Below are 21,725 nucleotides of genomic sequence, written 5' to 3'. Positions count from 1 at the left end.
TGAAGAGAGGTGATGAGCTGTCAGCTGATCACCACCTGTTGGTGAGTTGGTTCAGGTGGCAGGGGAGGATGCTGGACACACCTGGTGCGCCTAAAAATACAGGGTGGGCCATTTATATGGATACACTGTAATAACATGGGAATGGTTGGTGATATTAAAGTCCTGTTTGTGGCACATTAGTATATGTGAGGGGGCAAACTCCTCAAGATGGGTGGTAACCATGGTGGCGATTTAGAAGTCGGCCATCTTGGATACAACTTTTGTTTTTTCAATAGGAAGAGGGCCATGTGACACATCAAACTTATTGGTAATGTCACAAGAAAAACAATGGTGTGCTTGGTTTCAATGTACCTTTATTCTTTCATGAGTTATTTACAAGTTTCTGACCACTTATAAAATGTGTTCAATGTGCTGCCCATTGTGTTGGATTGTCAATGCAACCCTCTTCTCCCACTCTTCACACACTGATAGCAACACCGCAGGAGAAATGCCAGCACAGGCATCCAGTATCCGTAGTTTCAGGTGCTGCACATCTCGTATCTTCACACCATAGACAATTGCCTTCAGATGACCCCAAAGATAAAAGTCTAAGGGGGTCAGATCGGGAGACCTTGGGGGCCATTCAACTGGCCCACGATGCCCAATCCACTTTCCAGGAAACTGTTCATCTAGGAATGCTCGGACCTGGCACCCATAATGTGGTGGTGCACCATCTTGCTGGAAAAACTCAGGGAACGTGCCAGCTTCAGTGCATAAAGAGGGAAACACAGCATCATGTAGCAATTTCAAATATCCAGTGGCCTTGAGGTTTCCATTGATGAAGAATGGACCCACTATCGTTGTACCCCATATACCACACCAAACCATCACTTTTGTTGTTCCAACAGTCTTGGAGGGATCCATCCAATGTGGGTTAGTGTCAGACCAATAGCAATGGTTTTGTTTGTTAACTTCACCATTCACATAAAAGTTTGCCTCATCACTGAACAAAATCTTCTGCGTGAACTGAGAGTCCTGTTCCAATTTTTGTTTTGCCCATTCTGCAAATTCTGTGCGCCGATCTGGGTCATCCTCGTTGAGATGCTGCAGTAGCTGGAGTTTGTAAGGGTGCCATTTGTGAGTAGCTAATATCCGCCGAAGGGATGTTCGACTAATGCCACTCTCCAGTGACATGCGGCGAGTGCTACGCTGTGGGCTCTTGCTGAATGAAGCTAGGACAGCCACTGATGTTTCTTCATTAGTGACAGTTTTCTTGCATCCACATTTTGGAAAATCCAACACTGAACCAGTTTCACGAAACTTAGCAAGCAGTTTGCTAACTGTAGCATGGGAGATGGGTGGTCTCGTAGGGTGTCTTGCATTGAAATCTGCTGCAATGACCCGGTTACTGCGTTCACCAGATATCAACACAATTTCGATCCGCTCCTCGCGTGTTAACCTCTTCGACAAGTCAATGGCTGTGAACAAAGAGAAACTTGTAAATGACTCATGAAAGAAAAAAGTTACGTTGAAACCAAGCACACCATTGTTTTTCTTGTGACATTACCAATAAGTTTGATGTGTCACATGGCCCTCTTCCTATTGAAAAAACAAAAGTTGTATCCAAGATGGCCGACTTCTAAATCGCCACCATGGTCACCACCCATCTTGAGGAGTTTGCCCCCTCACATATACTAATGTGCCACAAACAGGACTTTAATATCACCAACCATTCCCATGTTATTACTGTGTATCCATATAAATGGCCCACCCTGTATAATGACCTAGTCTGCAAGATCTTCATCTCCCACCTCTAGCAGAGTTATGGCAGCATTCCAAGGGAGACTGGGGACACTGAGTCCAAATAGATCATGTTCAGCATCTCCACTGGTGAAGCTGCTACTCTGAGCTGCGGCTTCAGGGTGTTTGGTGCCTGTTGTGGTGGTGACTCCCAAACTAGATGGTGGACACTGGAGGTAAAGGGAATAATCAGGCTGAAGGAGTCCTATCAGGCTTGGTTAGCCTGTGGGACTTTGGAGGCAGCCGATAACTACTGACAGGCCAGTGGTAAGCGTCTGAAGCAAAAACTTGGGCGTGGGAGGAGTTCTGCAAGACCATGGAAAGGCTTTTGGACTGCCTCGGAGAGATTCTGGCAAACTGTGCGGCGACTTGGGAGGGGAAAGATGTGCTTTACCTGCACTGTGTATTGTTGGTGGAGCGCTGTTGACTTCGACTGAGGATATAGTCGGGCGGTGGAAGGAATACTTCGAGGACCTCCTTAATCCCTCTGACATGTCTTCCATAAAGGAAGCAGTCTGGGGATGAGAGGGCCGGTGGCAGTAAATCAGACTTGTTCCCGGCAAGGCTGCTCTTTGCCTCTTTCATCGAACCTGTTCATAATTTTTATGGACAGAATTTCTAGGTGTAGCCAAGTGGGAGAAGGCTTTTATTCGGGTGGTCTGTGAATCTTGTCTCTGCTTTTCATACATGATTGGTTCTGTTGGCTTCATCAGGTTATGAAGCCACCCTACCTATGGTCATGAGCTTTGGATAGTGACCGGAAGAATAAGATTGCAAATACTAGGGGTGGAATTGAGCTTTGTCTTTGCTGGTCTCTCCCTTAGGGAAAACAACATGTTTGTTTGATTTTTTTTCTCTCTATCTGCCCAGCATTCAGATAAGCGAAGAACCTTTGTAACGCAAGTAACAAGATACTTGCAACCGTTAAATAGGTGATTACCGAATTTAACATAGCAATGCTTTACATACCGTGCTACTGAAAAAATGTAATGTGATTGCAGTAATGTGTTACTTTGTAATGTGTTACACCCTAAACTGTTTGCAGTTATATTTTCTTTGTCTGCACTGTTTTGACTTTGTATGGTGTTGTTAATGAGTCAGTGTGATCTTGGTGTTCCAGTTTTCCTACTCCGGGTCAGATGGCGTTTCAGTCCACATTGTCCAGATGACCTTCCTGAAGCTGCTAAGTGCCACAGCCAAGCAGATATTCACCTACCACTGCCTTAACTCTGCTGCTTGGCTGCACACCGCCACGTACAACCACGAATACGCACTGCGCTTCAGAAGCAGCGACGGCGAGGAGCTGACATACGAGAACACACATTACATCACTGCACTATACGACGGGTGTCGGGTGAGGAACTCAGACACACTTTTGAGGATAACTTATTAATTAATGATTTTATTATTTATTTACTTTATTCAATTGTCTTTGTTTGCTCTAGACACGCTCAGGGCAGGAGAGGACCGTTTTGGAATTTGACTCTCCGCTGTCCAACACGCTTCCCATCATCGATGTAGCTGTGTCCGATTTTGGAAATAAGAACCAGAAATTTGGTTTCGAAGTTGGCCCGGTCTGTTTCAACGGTTAACAGAGTCAGGGAGTAATTTACAGGGAAAACGAGCCATGGACATTTTTTACATGCAGGGAAAAAAAGAAAAAAAATTGATTCAAAACCACATATTTATAAGTTGATATACCTACAACAGTGTTCCTTCTTCTGTACACACACTCGTTTGCATACTCTGTCCTTCATTCACACAGCCCTGTCATGCATTCTCACTGTGGGCTCACATGCTGTGATTAAGAGAACTGCATACATGTACTGATTGTTAAAAACCCCTCTTTTCTTTTTGAAGGAGTAAGTGGTGCTCTCACAGTTTCATTCGTGTCCTTCTGTTCTTACAAATAATGAGCTGTGCACTCAAATCTCATCCATATGTAGTCACACAGAAGCATGTTTCTGCAACATTCACTCTCCATGTTCTTCAGCATTGTCATCAAACCTCAATTTGTTGTGTTGTTTTTATCCGTTGTTGTTGTAATTTTTCAATTATGCCAATCTGTTATGTCATGTATATTGGAGTTTAATTCATCATGGTGCTATAATGGAGCTCCTTCTGGAGTAAATATTTTTTTAAAAATGGGTACTGGGGCAGTGCATTTTTTTTTCTTTTTTTTCAACATTGCGAAGCCATGTTTAATATTTTTTCTGCTTAACAAACTGTGGTGTGTGATTGCCTCGAGATCTTTCTATGCATATATGTGTGGGGAAGTGACTGATTAACATATTTTAATAAAAGTACACAATGTACATTTAAGTTAATAAGATGAAATTTGTTTTTTTTAGTGAATACATTTGCTTAACAAAGACAACTCCAGGATCAGCTTTAGGTCTGCAATTTCATAATACATGTCAGTTTGAAACTGGTCTTAGAGCTTGCAGGTGTGTCGGTCTCAGCAAATGTTGATGGTTTCTTATTGGTAACTTATTTTGTATTTCCTTTCAATTAAATCACACTCGTGGACACATCTAAAAGATAGAACATGAAAATAAATAAATAAAAACTAATGAACAAGGTTAGCTACATAAAAGCTGCATAAAATTGCTAATCACATTCCTTAATAATCAAATTGCATTTGAAATTTAGCTGATAGATGATTAGATGTACATTGTCATGTACAATGTTGAACACACTATATTAGATTAGTTGTGCGTGGTCTGCTAACATGAGCAGTGCTAGCACCTGTCATCCACAGGTTGTGTTACGTTACAAGTGATTACCAATTCCTTCAGTTACCAACATTCAACCTTTATTTTTAGTTTTTAAAATGTAATTAATTTGTTTATTTATTTTGTATCTGCAAGTACTGCAGAGCTGTGGTAGTTAGCATATCTGACAATTGTTTACAGTCACTTCATTGTTTCCAATTTCCTGTCACCAAGAGAGAGGTGCTGCCGCTGTCAGGGCTGGAGCCCCAGTTGGTGGTCGGTGGGACATCATAATATATCTTTGACACAACAGGTAACTGCTGCGTGATACTAAAATGAGAATAATTTTTAATTGGCTAGTATTTCTTGTGCGGACTAGCAACGACTTGCACACACAACACAGACATCACATGGGAATACAGGTCGGATATCGGCAGCGTTACAGAAAAACACTGAAAAAGTACACAACAATTGGAGAGTACAAGAGGAAAAAAAGAGACCTGTACTCATGCTGGGCTCCTGGGAGGACAGCATGAGAACAGGAAACAAAAAAACTCTTCTGCACAGAGAGCACATAAATGTCCACAGTACAACATTGGAGCACGTGACAAGCCACAGGGTTGGGTAGGGGGTGAGGAGTAATCTGAAGGAAACACAGCAGTCATCCTGCACAGCGCTACCATTCCAGCGCGGCACACAGACCCGCCGTCTTCCCCCACAGGAAACAAGCATCGAAGGCGTTTGGAAAGGGAGGGGGATGAGTGCGTGCTTATCAGTGTAAGTGTATGTGTGTGCGTGTCCAGAGTTCAGCTATAATAAAGTATCTTGACCATAAGGGTAGAAAGTATAAAATATTACAAAAATTGATTTATACACTAAAATGCCATTCATACACAGCTGCACAGAAACCTGCTTCTGCAACATTCACGCTTCATGTTCTAAGTAAAAGTATAAAAAGGGGGAACCTGGTTTCAGGTGAAAGCAAAAAAGGTGAAAGTGTCTTAAACCAGCATTCTTTTTAATGGGCACCGGTGGGGCTACAGTTGTCACAAAAAGATGTGTGGTCTGATAGAAGTCATCATCTGTCAGTCTGCCCCAGGGCAGCTGTGGCTACAACTGTAGCTTGCCTCCACCAGTGTGTGAATGTGAGAGTGAATGAATAGTGGAACTGAAAAGCGCTTTGAGGGCCCCGAAAAGCGCTCTATAAATGCAATCCATTATTATTATTATTATTATTATTATTATTATCATAGACAGCCATCGGCTTGACATTTTCCTGGTGAGTTTATGGGCTCAGCCATTCATTCATGGGGTAGCTCAGGAGGAAGAGCAGGTGATCTGCTGATTGGAAGCTTGGCTTGGCAAAATATTAACCAACTCCAATGGATGCTCTCTGATGCACCAAGTAAGCATTTAAAAGCATAGAAGACAGTGCTTGTGTCTGGTGAATGTGGCATGTTGTATAGAGCGGAAAAGTAGAAAAGCGCTATATAAGAATCAGCCCATTTACCATCTCTGTTCATAGTATTTCCATTTTTTAAAATTTGGGTTATATAAGTTTCATAAAGGAGGATTATCTTTGATCCGATCATTACCATTTCAGATCAGTCCCTTGCTCTGCCAAGAGGCCAAGATGGCAAAAGTAAATTACGATCATCTCAAGGCTTTGAAATGGGATTTGAGGAAACAGAGGATCACACTGAGGTAGTTATGTCTCTGGAAGTGTCCATCTTTTGGGGTAGTGTGGGGGTACTTGTTCTGAAAATTGAATGAATCACAAAATAAATTACAAAATACATTAAGTTACTTACTCTCAGCAGATAATTATTTGTTACGGTATTCGTTACATTACTTTCTAGTTAATCTTCAACATGGTCTGAGATGTACTGAATAAGCAATGCATCTAATTAACATAAACCAAAGGCTACAGCTCCACAGAAGACACACTTTCTTATAGTGATTAATTACTACCACGAAGCCAAGAGCAAAGCTGGAAAGGAAAATGTTGTGGCCAGGCTGACTCTGCTGGAGAAAAAAGTAGTGCTAGAAATGGAGATTAATCCTACAAGCCTGACTGCTCATCACTGCTTTTGTTACCTGTTTAAAAGCAAGCTTTTGCTCTTTCACATGGGTCAGTTTCTCACAATTTGCTTTATATAAGCATGCTGTCTTTACAAAGAGTTGATGTCCTGTTAGCTGCTGCATTTGTGGTTGTTTGCACTTCCATCACGTTCTTGTTCTTTCACAAAACAAAACAAAAACAACACTCATGTCTTCACTCCTCAGAAGCTGCTTCTGTGCAGGAAAAAAAAGACCTGAAAAATGAGCAGATTTTCCAAATACTTGAGATACTTATGGAGCTCTTCATGACATATAGTAAAACTACATTTTGTGAGCGTAACCAGGACATGTTTGAACTCCCTATTCTGAAAGGTCACTGTGCAGGCTGATGTGTAAAATGTTAAACCTATCGTTAACTGGATTGCAGTGACCTTAACATGCTTGAAATGTCATCTCTAAACATGAATTTAAAACCCAATTAAATTTTGAATCATTTCCAAAGTGCAGAATATCGAAGGTGAAAATAAAGGCACTGCTGGGTTTACATCAGCAGCATTCAAAAGCTTTCACTGAAAATAATAAAAATACAAAAATAAGTAATAATAATAATAATTTCTTTAACATTTGAGTGAAAAGTGATTCATGAATTTCTGGCTGGGACCTGTTGTTTGGTTGGCATGAAGTCAAGTTTGTCATCAATTTCACGCACAGCTGGAGTAATGAGGTTGTGCGTAAGGTGTATGACTATTTGTTATTGGGTTTATACTACAGGCCGAGCATGCGTGCATTATATTTCTCTGTCGCCACCTATGTCTTCTTCAGTTGGCCTTTCCTGTTACTCTCTCTCTGCCTGCTGTGCCATCTTGACATCTGCATTACAATCATGCTGAAACTTTAATGAGGGGAAGCGAGTGAACACAGCGAGCTCATCCAAGAGTATTTAACAGCTAATGTCCAGCAATGAAATATGGATTGCGACATGAAAGTCACCTACATTGTGTTTAAAGCCAGAGTGGCAGGTTCACATGGAAGACAGCCAGCATAAGTTAGTATTTTATTCCTGTTCGGTTTGTGTACTGAAGATAGATGGCAGTGTCCAGAGAGAGAACAATGCAGAGGAAAGGAAGTTTTCTCTTTCTCTTATTTTTTTTTTAAGCCATCTGAGGTGTGATAGCAGATACTGGGAATAATTACCAGAATATATGCTAACATTTTACTTACCAACATGACGAAGCTTGCCTTGACTTGAATCGTGTTCGTTAACTGGGGCTAGCCTAGCCTTTAAACTAATGCTCAAAATCATAGACATTATAACACATGGACATAACCTATAGGTGGAAAAAATGAAGCTCATCATTGCCTAAAAGGCTGCATTCTGCCTAAAGGCCACCAGATGGCCATAGCTGTGGTTGACCTGGGGTCCCATAGAAGTTTATGGGAAAAAGGCTTTCTGTCATCATGACCTCTGTAAACACTTTCCTGCTATAGGTTTAGTCACTCATTTTTGTTCTTATTGAATAAAACATTGAGTCTGTTTTCTTAAAATTGTGGTATGTACCCAAACCCTAATTGGGTAAACACTTGTCAATCACAAGTCATTAGACTTATTATTAGAAAACAATGGGTGATGTTACTGTACCACACCAGCATACATGACAATTACAGCACAACGTCCATCCATACTATGCTGTAAAATGTTGATCTAATATTGATTTAACATATAAAATATTTTTAGTTTACTTTTATATTAGACTGTGTTCTCTCATTTGGATTTTACATATTTCAGATCTTTAAAACTAAAACTAAACATAATATATATAGGATGAAACAGTTTTAACAATTTTACATTTAAACTTGTCTGAATAGTTAATTTGCTGTAATAATTTATAAAAAACCTTCCTGTTTGTGTGTAACATCATAAAATTTTAGCTCACTAGAATACAACAGATTTTTTCTACTATTGTGTCTTAATAAACATGACAGTTAATTTTAGTTAACTTGCATTTGTTTTATCCATCTTTTATTTAGGCGGATGCTGAGCCTCAGTCTATTCTGGGTGGCGGCCACAGTTAATTTATGCAGTCTATGGTTGTGAATAATATGAGCTGGTAATGATTGCTCCTTTGATACACTTTTTTTAAATTAGTTTTTTATTTATTTATTTGTTTGTTTGAATGCGGCTCTTTAATTTTCCATCAAGAGACAGAAAAAAAAATCAATGTTCTGGTATTAACCATTGGTATTAATGCAGAAACTTATATATAAATGCATCCATTGATACCTGTAATGGGAAACATACTTAATACTGGATTCCATATTTTATGCAGGAAACAACTACAAACTTAAGATGATTGTTTTAAAGTAAAGTGTTGAACAATAACTTCAAAGACAATACTATTGTTAAACAGCAGAAATAATTGTAAGATAGGCTGCCAGCTTCTGTCTAGTTGCTGGTAAACTTTCTCAGCTTTAGTCAGGGACTTTAAGGGAAACACAACACTTTTTAGAAATAAATTATTGTGTTATCCTGTTAAATAAATGTTGTATATTAATGCTACAGACCACAGCCCTGATTAGCTCCAACATGAATGTTTTTATTTTATTATTAGCCATAGCCGCTAGCTGCTACCTTAATCATAGCTTAACACAGGGCTAAACTGCTAGCAGTTAAAAAGCTAACGTTAATGTGCGCAGCAGCTAGATTAGCATTAGCAACTGTTTAATGTTCCAGTTTTGTGAAAATGAGGACTTTGCTTAACTTTAGAAAATGTTCAGTGTTGTGAACTATGAGTGTAAAAAACTCTTTTATATATCACTCTTATATAGTCATGCGATACGAGATGGATAACCGTTCCTGTGTCGTGTTCCTGAAGTTGTGTATCAACTGCAGGAGCCAAGACAGCGCTGTTGGTATTATACCAATTTTTAGTATCGATTATTAAATTATCTGAGTAATGATTTTTTTATTTTGACAACCTTACCAGTGAGCAATTTTTATTATTACATGAGTCAGAAAAGTTGGACATTTTTTGCTTTTTTTAAATGTGGAATTTGGGAGTTTTTAAAAACTAAGATTCCGTACAATTCCGGCCCTTTTTCCAAACTGTAATAGAAAAAGTTTTCTTGAGTTCTAGAGAGTAACTTTATGATACCAGAATCAGCAGTACAATCTCACATGCAATCTGTTACTAACAAGTGCACCCACTCACTAATTAACTGTATATTCACTGGCTGTGTTAAGCAACAAATAATCATCCTTTTCACCAACTCCTCCTTCCCTACGCCTCCTCTCTAATCTTCCTCAAAGACAGTTGCTGTCTCCAGTCAGCTCCTGAGTGGCTCTCCACAGCAAGAACACTTGCACTGTGTTCTTCTTCCACAGCCTGAGGGGATTCAGTCACTTCAGACTAGTCAAATTAGTCATAACCTCGAAGCTAAGCAAGGAAGGTGTACAGTACCAAGTTTTCTTTCATGTCTGGTGCGTGTCAAAGCTGGGTCAAGACCAGGAATACCAGAGGGAGAGGAAAGGACAGCCATGAGTCCACCTGAAGCCCTGTGGGTGCTGCTGCTTCTGCTGGTCACTGTCAGCTCATGTAAGGTAAGGAGACACCGTGTGCCCAACTTATCCATTCAATCTTTGTGTCAAATGAGCCAAAATTTTACTTTAAAGTGGTTCTAGAAAAAATTTGATGTACTCTGATTTATTATTTTGTTAACCAACCTTGTGTATATCTCCTGGTATTTGCTGGACATCCCCAAAATAGTTTAGCCATATTGCCTACATGCTAACAGTTAGAGCATGCATTTTTTTTTAAGGGAAACATATTTATAAGTCACAAAAACAGGACTAAAATAAAATGAAATAAATTGACTGAAAGAAATAAAATGCTTTATATAGATCCACCGCTTAAAACATATTAGATAAAGAAAATATTGCTGACAAAGGAGTTTAGCTCAAATTCAACCTCCCAAAAACTATATTTTTATAGATTTGTTTTGCCAAGTTTTATGCTCAGAGAAATCACGATCATCTATATTTATTGTTTGAGTTATTTTTATTTTATTATATTATAGTTTTGAGTTTTCTTCTTGTTTTGATCTGTTGTACTGTATTGTTCTGAGAAACTTTGTCGTTCCGCTCTACTGAAAAGATGGCGATGATTAGTTTGTAAAAATGCAGAGAGGCAGCCACCTGAGTCAGTGACCAGAAACACCCTGAAGGTGTTTTACACCACTCACGTGTCATGTTGGCTCTGTTGTTGCCCTCCTCCTCCTCATGACTGTGTAACCTTAAGTGCAGCTGATTGAAATATTCATGTTTAGAATATTTGCTGAAGGAGATTTTATGTATAATCCATGTGTATTCTGCAGACTCTTTATCTAGAAAAAACAACAATGAGTATGTTACTCCTGATGAGAACAAAGGCGCTATAAAATATTTAGTGTTGGTTAGTTAAATTGTTGACACATAATTGCTCGAGGCAGGAGACGGGGAAGAGCTTTGTCCTTCTATAGCTCTTGAAGTTGTTACAGGGCTGCTAGTTGTGCACTGCAGTCTGTTTAGCATCGTGGGTGGCCTTTTACAGCTCAAAAACACCAGCTTGATGTGTCAGTATTATCCTAATTTCATTAGACTGAACTAATTACAAACTGCAAATGTCCATTGCTAAAAATGTATATCATTCAATGATTTTGATCCTCCTCTTGACTGGTGATTAGCGTGAGGCCTATTTGACACTATTCCAATATTGTGTTTGATCCTTGCTTTACATTGCACGATGAATTTACAGTACAGTATACTTAGTTTGTGTTTAGTTCTTTTGTTAAGCTTTACATTCATTACCATATTTTGTAGACTTCATCAAAAATTGCCACCTAAGTGCTGTCCTAAATACGGTCAGAAAAAATACAGTGAAATGTGTCTCATGGGTAAAGGATTCATTTAGCAGTGTCACTGTACAAATTAGTTTTACAGTTCAGTTCAACTGAAATTCATTTATTTAGCAGCAGCTCACAACAACACTCAACTCAAGCCACTGTTGTAAGAAAAAAAAAGATGTATATGCAGGCTTTTAAAAAATAATGTACACCGTCTTTCACATTTAAGGTTTTATATGTCAGGTTATATTAATTAAAAGAAAAAAAAAAGACTTTACATGGGTTATTTTAAACATCAGCCAAAATGCAGAACACTTACTTACTCCATAACAATTAAGAGTAGCCAGGCGCTGCTGATCAAATACACGTGATTAACTGATCATGAGTGAGTGCGAGCGCCTCTATAAAAGCAGATGTTTCGTCAGTTTGCTGGTCTGGAGCATTCAGGTGTGTTTTAACACACTGACAGGGAGGAAACACAACAGCAATGATTTTATAGACGCAAATGTTGCTGCCCATCGATCTGAGAAGGGTTATAGGGACCCTTAGGGACATTTCCAAGCAATTTGAAGTCCATCGTTCAACATTGAGAAAGATTATTCATGAGTGGAAAACATTCAAGGCAGTTGCCAGTTTTCCCAAGAGTGGACGTTTCTAGGAATTTTACCTCAAGGTCAGTACTCAGAGAAACTGCAAAAAATTCAAGAGATTTCCAGGCCTCAGTTGGCATGTTAAATATTAAAGTTCACAACAGTATACAGTTTAAAAAAAGACTGAACAAGTATTGCCTGGCTGGACGGGTTACCAGAAGAAAGCCTCTTCTTTCTGAGAAGTTGTTTGGAGAAAACCAAACACAGAATATCAGCACAAGCACATCATACCAGCTGTCAGCTTTGTTGGTGGAGGGCTGATGATTTGAGCTTATTTTGAAGCCATGGGACAAGTCACTCGTTCAAACATGAACTCCTCTGTTAACAAAGTATTCTGGAGTCAGCTGTCTGTCTGACAGCTCAAGCTTGGCCCAAATTGGGAAATTCAACAGGACAATGATCCCAATCTACGAATTAATGGCTGAAAAAGAAAAGAATCAAGGCATTGCAATGGTCCAGTCAAAGTCCAGAGCTCAACCTGACTGCAATACTTTTGTGGACTTTAAAAGAGATGTGCATAAAACCAGTGAACTGAATTAACTCTGTCAAGAAGAGTGGGCTGAAATTCCTTCAATATTTTTCTATGACAAAGTCACACAGAAAATTATTACTTCAAGCTATTGCTTTTTTTAAGGTTAGGTTTAAGGTTTTTCTACAAGCTACTAAATCTTACAGCGCTTCTGCGTCCTGGCTTAGATGTTATTAAATAGATGATACATGACACGGTCTAATATGTAATGTACACCCCCCCCCCCCCCCCCCCCAAAAAAAAAAAAAAAAAAAAAAAAAATCTGCTGTGCAAACCTTGTGTTTGTGAAGCACAGCCAATCACAGGGAAGAGAAGGGAGACAAAATGTCATGGCTCAGCGTAAGACTAACAAAGGGGATTGTTTTGAACTACTAATTGTGCTAGTTAGCATAATAATGACACTTAAATTTTTTACGGCCTGCAAGGCTTTCATTTATTCATTCATATAAATAAATAAGCAGGGCAGTTAGTCATTTGGTTTAAAAAAGTGCCAGAAAACATTTTTTTTAAAGAAACACAGCTCACCGCTTCACAAAAATTAAGACAAACTGTGGTTGTAAGTTAAACCACTGGGAAAATAAAACATATCAAGCTAGAAAAACTCATCTTCATTGCAAAAACAATCAATAACAGAGCAATAGTCTGAAGAGTGTTGCAAATGCTGCTGATAGACAGAGTGGGTACCAGGAATAAAAGCCTTCAAAATGCACATAGAGACTTAGACTTAGGTTGTATTGTGTATCGTGTATACAGTAAGTATATTATTTAACTGGGACACAGTTAGGCTTTGTGCATAAGTGCTGTACCAACTCCTTTTAATCTGCAGTCCCCAGCAGGTGGATGCAAACGTTGTAAACACAGTGACAGAAGTGGCACGCAGGCTGAACTTTATTTTTGGAGTTTGTTGCTACCATGGAAATGCTGCAGAGCCAGATCAAATAAAGCATCTGTACATCTTGTACTTTCTCTGAAGTTTTGATCAAATCCAGTGTAAAATCTCTTACACAGTTTGGTTGTGGGCAGGCACCGAGGGCCACATGGTGGCAGTGTTGCATCAGTGTGTGATTTACATGAAGCACAAATGCACACACGCACGCACACACTTAAGGGAGAGGTCAGTCCAGATCATTGTGCATTCCTGTAGGCGTCTGCATTTAATCAATATCAAGGAAAAGATGGGGACATTGGACAGAAAGGAAAAAGAAAGGTGTTGACTGCAGTCAGGATGAAAAGGGAAAATTAAAGGTCAGGTAAAAGAAGAAGAAAATGGGTATGGAAATGATAAAAGAGGGTGAAAAAAGCAAGAGAATGGGATAAGTGTCAGATGAATATTCTTTTTTTTCTCGTTAGCACTTTTTTTGCGGCGTGCTTTTTTTTCATTGAATGAAATATGGTTTGAGAGGAGACTGTGGCGCTTGGATAAAGAAGTGGAAGGAATAGGTGAGAGTCTGGGAGAGAGATGGAGGAGTGTGTCTGCGAGAGAGGGTGGAGGAAAGGCGGGAGGGAGGGAGAGGCAGAGAGTTAGAGGATAAATGAGAGAGCAGCGCTGGCTCAGCCACAACGCCTCACTGCCAGACGAAGGAAGGAGTCCAGGAAACACACACACACACACATATGCACACAGTTCAGACCAGCTGTTTCCAGGAGCACCTCCTGCAGCCTGAGTTGGATGTTTGGACTTGATGCGCCTTTGCATGGATGCATCTGGATTTATCTACTAACCTGTGGCAGTGTCTTAGACTTCAGAGGGAACATTCGTGGTTTTTTCTCTTCTTTTCTTTTTAAACAAACACTACAGACCAACTGCACAACCTGTAACACCATGCTGTGCAGCTGCTCTTGTTAGAATGACTGCTGTGAACAGTTTGGACTGTGTGTGAGAGCCGGCCAGAGTTTCTGTTATAGTGTGTGTGTGTGTGTGCGGTGTGTGAATGTGTATGCATCAGGATGAGTGTTCCCATGTTGAAAATTGGAGCGGTGCTCAGCACCATGGCTATGGTAACTAACTGGATGTCCCAGACCTTACCGTCGCTGGTTGGACTCAATGGAACCATCATCTCCTCAGAGGGCACGCATGAACGGATCGTCAGCGTACGTATTCATATTCATATGACTAAACACGCACGCATACACGCGGTATCTGTGCACTTCCAGAACTTCGTCTTCATCAAACGATAGAGATGCGTTTTTGTTGTCACTTGAGTTGTGATTTTCAGCAGCACCTTCACATACTTCTCTTTTCTACACAGCAACATCCACTTTCAGTAAATATAATGACATAAGCTCTCCTTTGTGACATGATCTGTAATTATTCCAAGATAAATGTCTGCTTATTCACTGTAGAAGAAAAAAAGCCCCAGCATCTAAGATATCTACGATGACGGGGGAAGTAAGTCAGATTCAATTATCAAGATCTTCGGGGATATTTTAGCCTGCATGCAGCAGATATTTGATCCGTTCACTGGTGCAGAAAAGACATGAAAGAAGGTAGAGGAAGAAAAAAAAAAGCGTCAGAGCACAATTAGAAAATACACTACAGCAGGTGGCACAACTGAAGAATAAATAGCACTAATGAATAAATAAATAAATAAGCTTTTATGAGTTATAAAGAACACATGTACAGTATGCACACACTGCTGCACACACACACACACACTGCTAGACCCACAGACCGGTAATAGGATTGCTCTTTCTCAGACTTACTGGGGTGATATTTCTCCTAGGGAAGGCTGACTCACCCAATGGGACAGCCGGTGATTTGTTGCCCTAGCAACCCCCCTGGCAACCCGAGACATCGGGGATCACTGCACGCACCCTGGTTTCTTCACCCTGTATGCGTATCCTGTGCGTGTATTGCAGTTTGTGTGCGTTTGTGCGCACACTCAGGGTTTGCATGATTTACCTTTCTGGCACCTCGCATCTGCTGCGTGGTGGAACTTTGCAAGTTCAGCAAAGTGCATGTAGTCTCATGCAAGCAGGTGCCCACACACACACACACACACAGAGACCGTGGCTGAAGCAGATGGAGACGTTAGATGGGCAGTGTTGCTACTGCAATAGTTGACAGACAGTTTCTAGATGGGAAATGTCTGAAATATGGCTGTTGTGTCTCTGTAATCCAGCTTAATTGCACATAAATTTAATTGTTAGCTACATCACTTTCTCCAAAGTGTTTATTTATTTGTTTATTTTTTGCAAATTGTGCTTCCCCGGAGTCTTATCAAATGAACTCAAATGCTCTTTAATCAGCACTACTTGTCAGGTTCTTATTCATTTTAAACTGCATGTTAATTAAAACATGAATTGTATTAAAAGGTTTTTCTTTTTGTTTTTTAAGATAAGGCTCGCTAATGAATTGGTGCTTTGTTCAGCTTACATACTGAGTAACAGAAGCATTTCAATGGATTCTTTATTGTTTTAAGCAGCTATTGTAACTATTCACTATCCTCTGACTCTTTAGCATTTAGTTTAAGCTTAATTGAGTTTTTATTGGTCATTTTTAAACTGTTCTATTCATTTATTTATCTATTTAGCCTGTTGCCACAACACATTTCAGTTGTTGGCCTTTTACATTTTGCTACATAATTTTATTATATTGAGATTAATGTTGCAGCGTTTCTGTTGCTAACCTGTTTTTCCACGCTCAGTCAGAGCATTCAGTGTTTATGTGTTACCGCTGACTCACTATGTGCATATTTTTCTTATGTCATAAGAGCATATGAAAAAAGAAAGCTTCTATACAGTCTATTCATTGCAGTGCTAGTCTGGGTAAACACACTCTAAGCTAGATGGTGTCAGTAAGACTTTCCTATTTTTCTCTTATATAGGATGTTACACACATTTTTCTGAGTTGCGTACATCCTCCTGTCTCCTCAGCCTCTTATCAACAATTTGTCAACTGCAGAAATGCGGCTCTGTTTGCTCCGCGCTCTCTGTATTTGCTCTGATCACAATCAGTCGAGCTGCCTGTGTAGATTTTTATCATTTTTCCCTCGTGTGAAATGAGCCCCGAGGTGCCATATGTCCTCTGTTTAATTACATCGAGCAGGAGGCACAGCCGATGCTCATACATTCAGCTCATTCACATCTTCCTCTTTTTAAACCTCAACGCTCACGTCGTCAGCTCCATTGTGAACATTGTGAAGGTTACCCCTCTGAACCCAGCTGATAGATTTATCAGATGTTTCCCTCCAGGCCGCCACGGTCCCCCCTCCATATTTCCCTCTCGTGCCTTCATCCTCTCGGCAGCCTCCTTCTCTCATCCTCCTCCTCTGCCATTATTCTTTTCCAGGGTTTTTAGGGCAGCTCAGTGTGACGGGCTGTGAGTGTCAGATCAAACTCAGCCGTTCCTTTACATTGTTCTAAAGTGTTATCACTAAGTAGGTCAAGCTGCAGACCTGGATAAACCTCACAGTAATGAGCTCGTGATTTAGCATCTTCTGTGTTTTTTTTCTGTATGGTTTTTAACTTCCTCTGCTGTTACTTGCTTCCAAATGGTCAGCCCTCTGGGAACAATCGGTGTCGCCTCAACCTAATGAGTCCCAAATAACCCAAAACATAAAAAGGGCCTGATTATATAACAGCTTAGACTGTATTTTTCAAGTGCTAATAATTGCCTGTCCACTCCTCTGTGCTGCAGTTTTTAAAATCACCTCAGCAGGTTGCATTTGTGCCATTCTTTAGGCTACAAAAGATTAAAAATAAGATTCCCCTATGGTGAGGCCAATAATAACTTTTTATTTTATTTTCCCACTGTCTGAATAACAAAAAGCAAAACGTACATACTATTACACAAGCAGGAGTGCTGACATCTAAATAGCTGCAAATGTACAGCGTTCAAACAGAGTTGTAAAGGAGCCACTTGAAATGCCTCTTAAATGCTAGAATTCACACACGGTGTGCCTCTTAAGCCCTTTCAATGAAATCTCTGTTTTGTTTGTTCTTCGTATCACAATGGAGACTCTCTGATCTGAAACCCATTGTTTGATTCATGTATTAATCCTTTTTTGTCTTAAACCAAAGCCCCTCTGATTTCGTCCCCCCCCCTCCCCCTCCCCAAATCAATACCAAGGACTTCCATTAATAATAAGCACAAACGTTGTTTTTCTTTTTGAACATTAAAATCTCTATTCGACCGCTGGCCTCGTCTCTGAAGAGCACCTGATTGTGGATTATCAACACTAATCTTCTGACCCAGTGCTTTTTTTCTTTTTACTTTAATCAAATATTCAATTAATAACTGGATTTTAGATCCTCATGGGTAAATTCAAGTGGTGCATGTTAAAATAAATATTGATTTTAAAGTGATTTTTTAAAGGATGTCATAAATGCAGGCCCCAGAATCCTTTCATGTTGAACATGCAGACTGACCCACAGTGATTTGATTAGTTATTGAACTTGGTGAGCCTGGTTAAACATGGACTGTTTAGAACTGTGAGGTGTGTAGTGAGAGGACACAAATGCAAGATGCAGGGAGGCAGAGTTCCAATAACAAAAGGCGAGCTGTTCATTTAGGCTGTAGCGAGAGCCAATAAACTAAATAGCAGATTTCCAAAAACAAGGCAACAACATGGGAACACAGAGAGAAGGTACGACTACAGGCAGCTCAACAAAAGACTAAGGAGATGCGGGACAAGTTAAACACAGAAGGCTAATCAAGGGAGGGAGAAATATCCGCTATACAATCAGCTAGATGAGGACAGATGGGAAGTAAAAGCAACTGTAAAACACAAGAGGCAAAGGATTACCAAAGTAAAGCAGGAAATATAAAACATTAACCAGAAGTAAAACATGACAAGTACTTAATGCTCAGAAAGCTCAGGAATCAATGAAAATCAAATCCTAAAAGCTGAGATGTCAAACTCATTTTACACTGTGGACCACATGCAGCCCACTTTGATCTTAAGTGGACCGAACTCATGAAGCTCTCCTCTCTCAGTGGAAAGACATTTTATTACACATTTAGTCCCTGAAACACTTTAATATAAGGAAATGAAGTGCAGTTAAAACAATGCGTCTCCGTTTTTCTTCGTGATGAAGAAATGATGCTGAAGTCTGTCGTCACCAATCGTTGGCCTTAAATTTTAAGACATAAATGTGTAAAATTAAAGAAAAAGTCCTGTTTGCTCCTGTAATTATAAAACTGAACATTTTTTGTTAAATGACAGATTTAGAAAAAACAATAACTTTCTGTCATTTATTTACTTTGGTATCAGAGGCCACGGGGGGCATTTTTATTAGTAAGAAAAGCTCTAAAATCTACAAAAATATTGTTAAAATCCCCAAATGTATGCTTTCCTTTACACTTTACAGTGCTGTCCCATGGGCGAGACTGGAGTCTTCAGCAGGCTGATTCAGGCCTCAGGCCTCATGTTTGACACACCTGTCCTAATAACATTAAAGAACAGGACAAATCCTGTCATAGTAAAATTTCTTGCTGAAATCTCGTGGTACGGTTAAATAATACGTTTATACTTACTGGCTAAACAAGAGCTGAACACGAGCTTATATCTGTGTGTGTGTTTGTACCAGGCTTGTTTCACACATTAGCTCGCTGAGGTGCTATCTATTAATAGCCAACTCGTACTACTAACTGTTGTTGAAGCCAGTCTTGATTTCAGTCAGATTTGCTTTATTAAGTGATCCACAGAGCAGATAAAAGTACTTGTTCATATCCATAGGGAAGAAAATCTGCTAACACAGCTTTACTCCTTTTTTATCAGCTTACCTGAAACTACTGAATCAACAAAATGGCATTGATCTCTCCTCCACCTCTACAACAGCCAAACCACACTCAAAACCAGATTATTACAGTGTTTCCTGTTTCCCTGCTGTTAGCTTTGTGACAATGTTGTTTAGCTAATTCAACTTTTATGTTTTCTTAATGTAAAAAAGAGAATTTTCCTCATACATAAAAGAAAGTTCAATCCTGCAGTTTATCACAAACCTGACATTGTTTTTACCAGGACGGTTATGAAAAATTGTAACAGGAGAAATAACTTGTAACTATAGTAAGATAAATGTAGTGGGGTAAAAAAAAAAAAAGCACTATAAAAGCAATATTTTTGTTTGACTGTTACGTAGAAATTGAAAGTTCAATGAAAAACCCCCACTCCATTGCAGCAGGAGGACCTCAAATAGGCACTTAAGGACAGTACTGGAGTAGACGTATTTTTGCAGCTGATAGTTTTATAAGAATTGTGAACATAATGAAACCACTTTAGATGAAAAAATTAGCATTTTGTTGTCCATGTGAATGAACACACAGGTGCTTATACTTGGATGAGCTAATGTCATTTAGCAGTTCAGCCATTTTTATGATGAGATTCATTCCTAATAACTTGGAACACCGTGTTTCCTGCTGCGTAATACTGTGGGGGGAAGAACACTCTTTTATGCACTTTATCTGCAGTTTTCACATTTTACATGGCAATCCAGTGGGCTGGTGTAGACCCCTCTTCTGGCAAGTACAGAACTCTTTAAGTGGAAAAAATAGAGATTATTAACTTAAGAATAGTCATCAGATTCAGATTGAATATAAATATAGAAATATTTTAAATAGAACTGTATATTACTGCCTTTCAGACACAGGAAAGATAAACCATTTTCCCTAACATTCATGTTCATGATAATTCATTTGTAACTTTAGGTAAATTTGTTCTGCAGCAGTGGGTCATCCATCGTCATATTCACGCTTTCAATACAGGCAAAACAGACAACAATTGTACATACTACTATAAAACAATGACTAAAAATACCTTGGGCTTCATGTCGCCCCCGCTAAGGGAAAAAACTGTAAAAACTCTCATTTGTTCATTTGAGTAATGGCTGCTACAGCAAAGCTATTTTTAACTTTTGTTGTTTTACATTTTGGGAACAGAAGCGTTCGACCAGAAGGAAGAAACTGGAACTGTCTGGTGTGCAGGGATGCTGTGGTTAACCAGTCAGCCTGTTAGACCACTTAACAGTTTGATTGAGTGAGTTTGTGTTATTTACAGATAAGAATCCAAACCACGACAACAAAGAAAAGGATAAAACAGATTCAATAAAAGCAGGATAAAATAAAATCATCATGGTTTTATCAGTGCGGAAACAAGGAAGCCTTCTCAAACATGGGAGTCGCTGGTGCCCCTTCTTGCACACAGCTTCACAGTTTGCTTTAAAATCAAGCTTTGGATCAACAACTATTCAAAGGTATTAACATTAAACACACTCCACAATCTGACCTTTAATAAAAGTAGCTTTGTGTTTAGGAGGGCTTTTCCTAAAATCAGTAATCTGAGACGTGTTCAGCTGAAGGCAGAATATTTATGAGTCCTCACTGAGATAATAAGACAATGCAAATTAAAAATAATCTTATTTCACTGTTACATGATCAGCTCCTTGTGTTTGTTACCTTCCAATTACGTGTTGCCAACAAGGAAGTTGCAGAGTGCCCTCTGGTGGACAAACTATGCAGCCTCAACACTCGTAACATGGTTAAAATATTTTTTCCACCTCATTTTCTTACCTTTTAAATTTTCATTATCAGTCCCAACCAATATATTGATCAGGCTCTGATTTGTGTTATCAAAATCATTTGTACTAGCTACTGTTTCCAAGGTGTCCAGAATATTATCTAAAAGAAAGTCAGGCTTAATTGGATTTATCAAATCTATCAAAAACATTTTCCCTCAGTCGCTGTGATCACTGTTGAGGGTGTTATGAATGATTTTACGTTGAATCACATGATTCAATAACGGCTTCGCTTAAGAATGAATACATTTCCTACCTCCCATTTACAGTAGGTGCTGAGAGATAAAAGTAGGCATACATATAAACAGATCATGGGAAATGTGCAGTCATCATTTGAAAAAAAAAAGAAGCTATTTTGGTGTGAAGGTAGAAATAAAGATAAGAGGAGTTACCGCTCTGTGCTTTTTTCTTTTTCTATTTTTTAGGAGAATGTAGTCGCTGTTAAATCTCAGTTTCGTAGCCTTTGAAGTGTTTGCATGTATTTTTTATTTTCAGCCAACACACTTCTTTTCAGCGTCTCAGTCTTATTCAGGTCAGACTGCAGTCATCAGGGCTGAACAGATATTTTCCTTTTATGTCGTTATTGTCGTAGCCGGCACG

At 39.3% G+C, this 21,725-nt stretch overlaps 2 protein-coding genes across 3 annotated transcripts in view; both read left to right on the top strand.

Moving 5' to 3' along the window:
* Positions 1–5,168, top strand: part of LOC146517282 (uncharacterized) — a 46,158-nt gene extending 40,990 nt beyond the window's left edge. The window contains exons 65-66 of the mRNA XM_085163298.1: positions 2,900–3,133; positions 3,225–5,168. Of these exons, the coding sequence (XP_085019424.1) occupies positions 2,900–3,133; positions 3,225–3,371 (381 nt within the window). The 3' untranslated portion in view covers positions 3,372–5,168. The remainder of the gene's footprint in view (positions 1–2,899; positions 3,134–3,224) is intronic.
* A 4,484-nt stretch (positions 5,169–9,652) lies between these two features.
* Positions 9,653–21,725, top strand: part of LOC146517281 (noelin-2-like) — a 38,802-nt gene continuing 26,729 nt past the window's right edge. The window contains exon 1 of one of the 2 annotated variants that reach the window (XM_085163104.1): positions 9,653–10,152. In XM_085163104.1, coding sequence (XP_085019230.1) covers positions 10,090–10,152 — 63 coding nt within the window. In that variant the 5' untranslated portion in view covers positions 9,653–10,089. Of the gene's footprint in view, positions 10,153–13,704; positions 14,703–21,725 lie in introns of those variants that run through there. The other variant, XM_085163103.1, reaches the window with a different exon arrangement.

The sequence above is a fragment of the Neolamprologus multifasciatus genome, chromosome 6, assembly GCF_963576455.1.
Source record: "Neolamprologus multifasciatus chromosome 6, fNeoMul1.2, whole genome shotgun sequence".
Classification (NCBI taxonomy): Eukaryota; Metazoa; Chordata; class Actinopteri; order Cichliformes; family Cichlidae; genus Neolamprologus; species Neolamprologus multifasciatus.
This window is presented reverse-complemented; position numbering and strand designations above follow the sequence as displayed.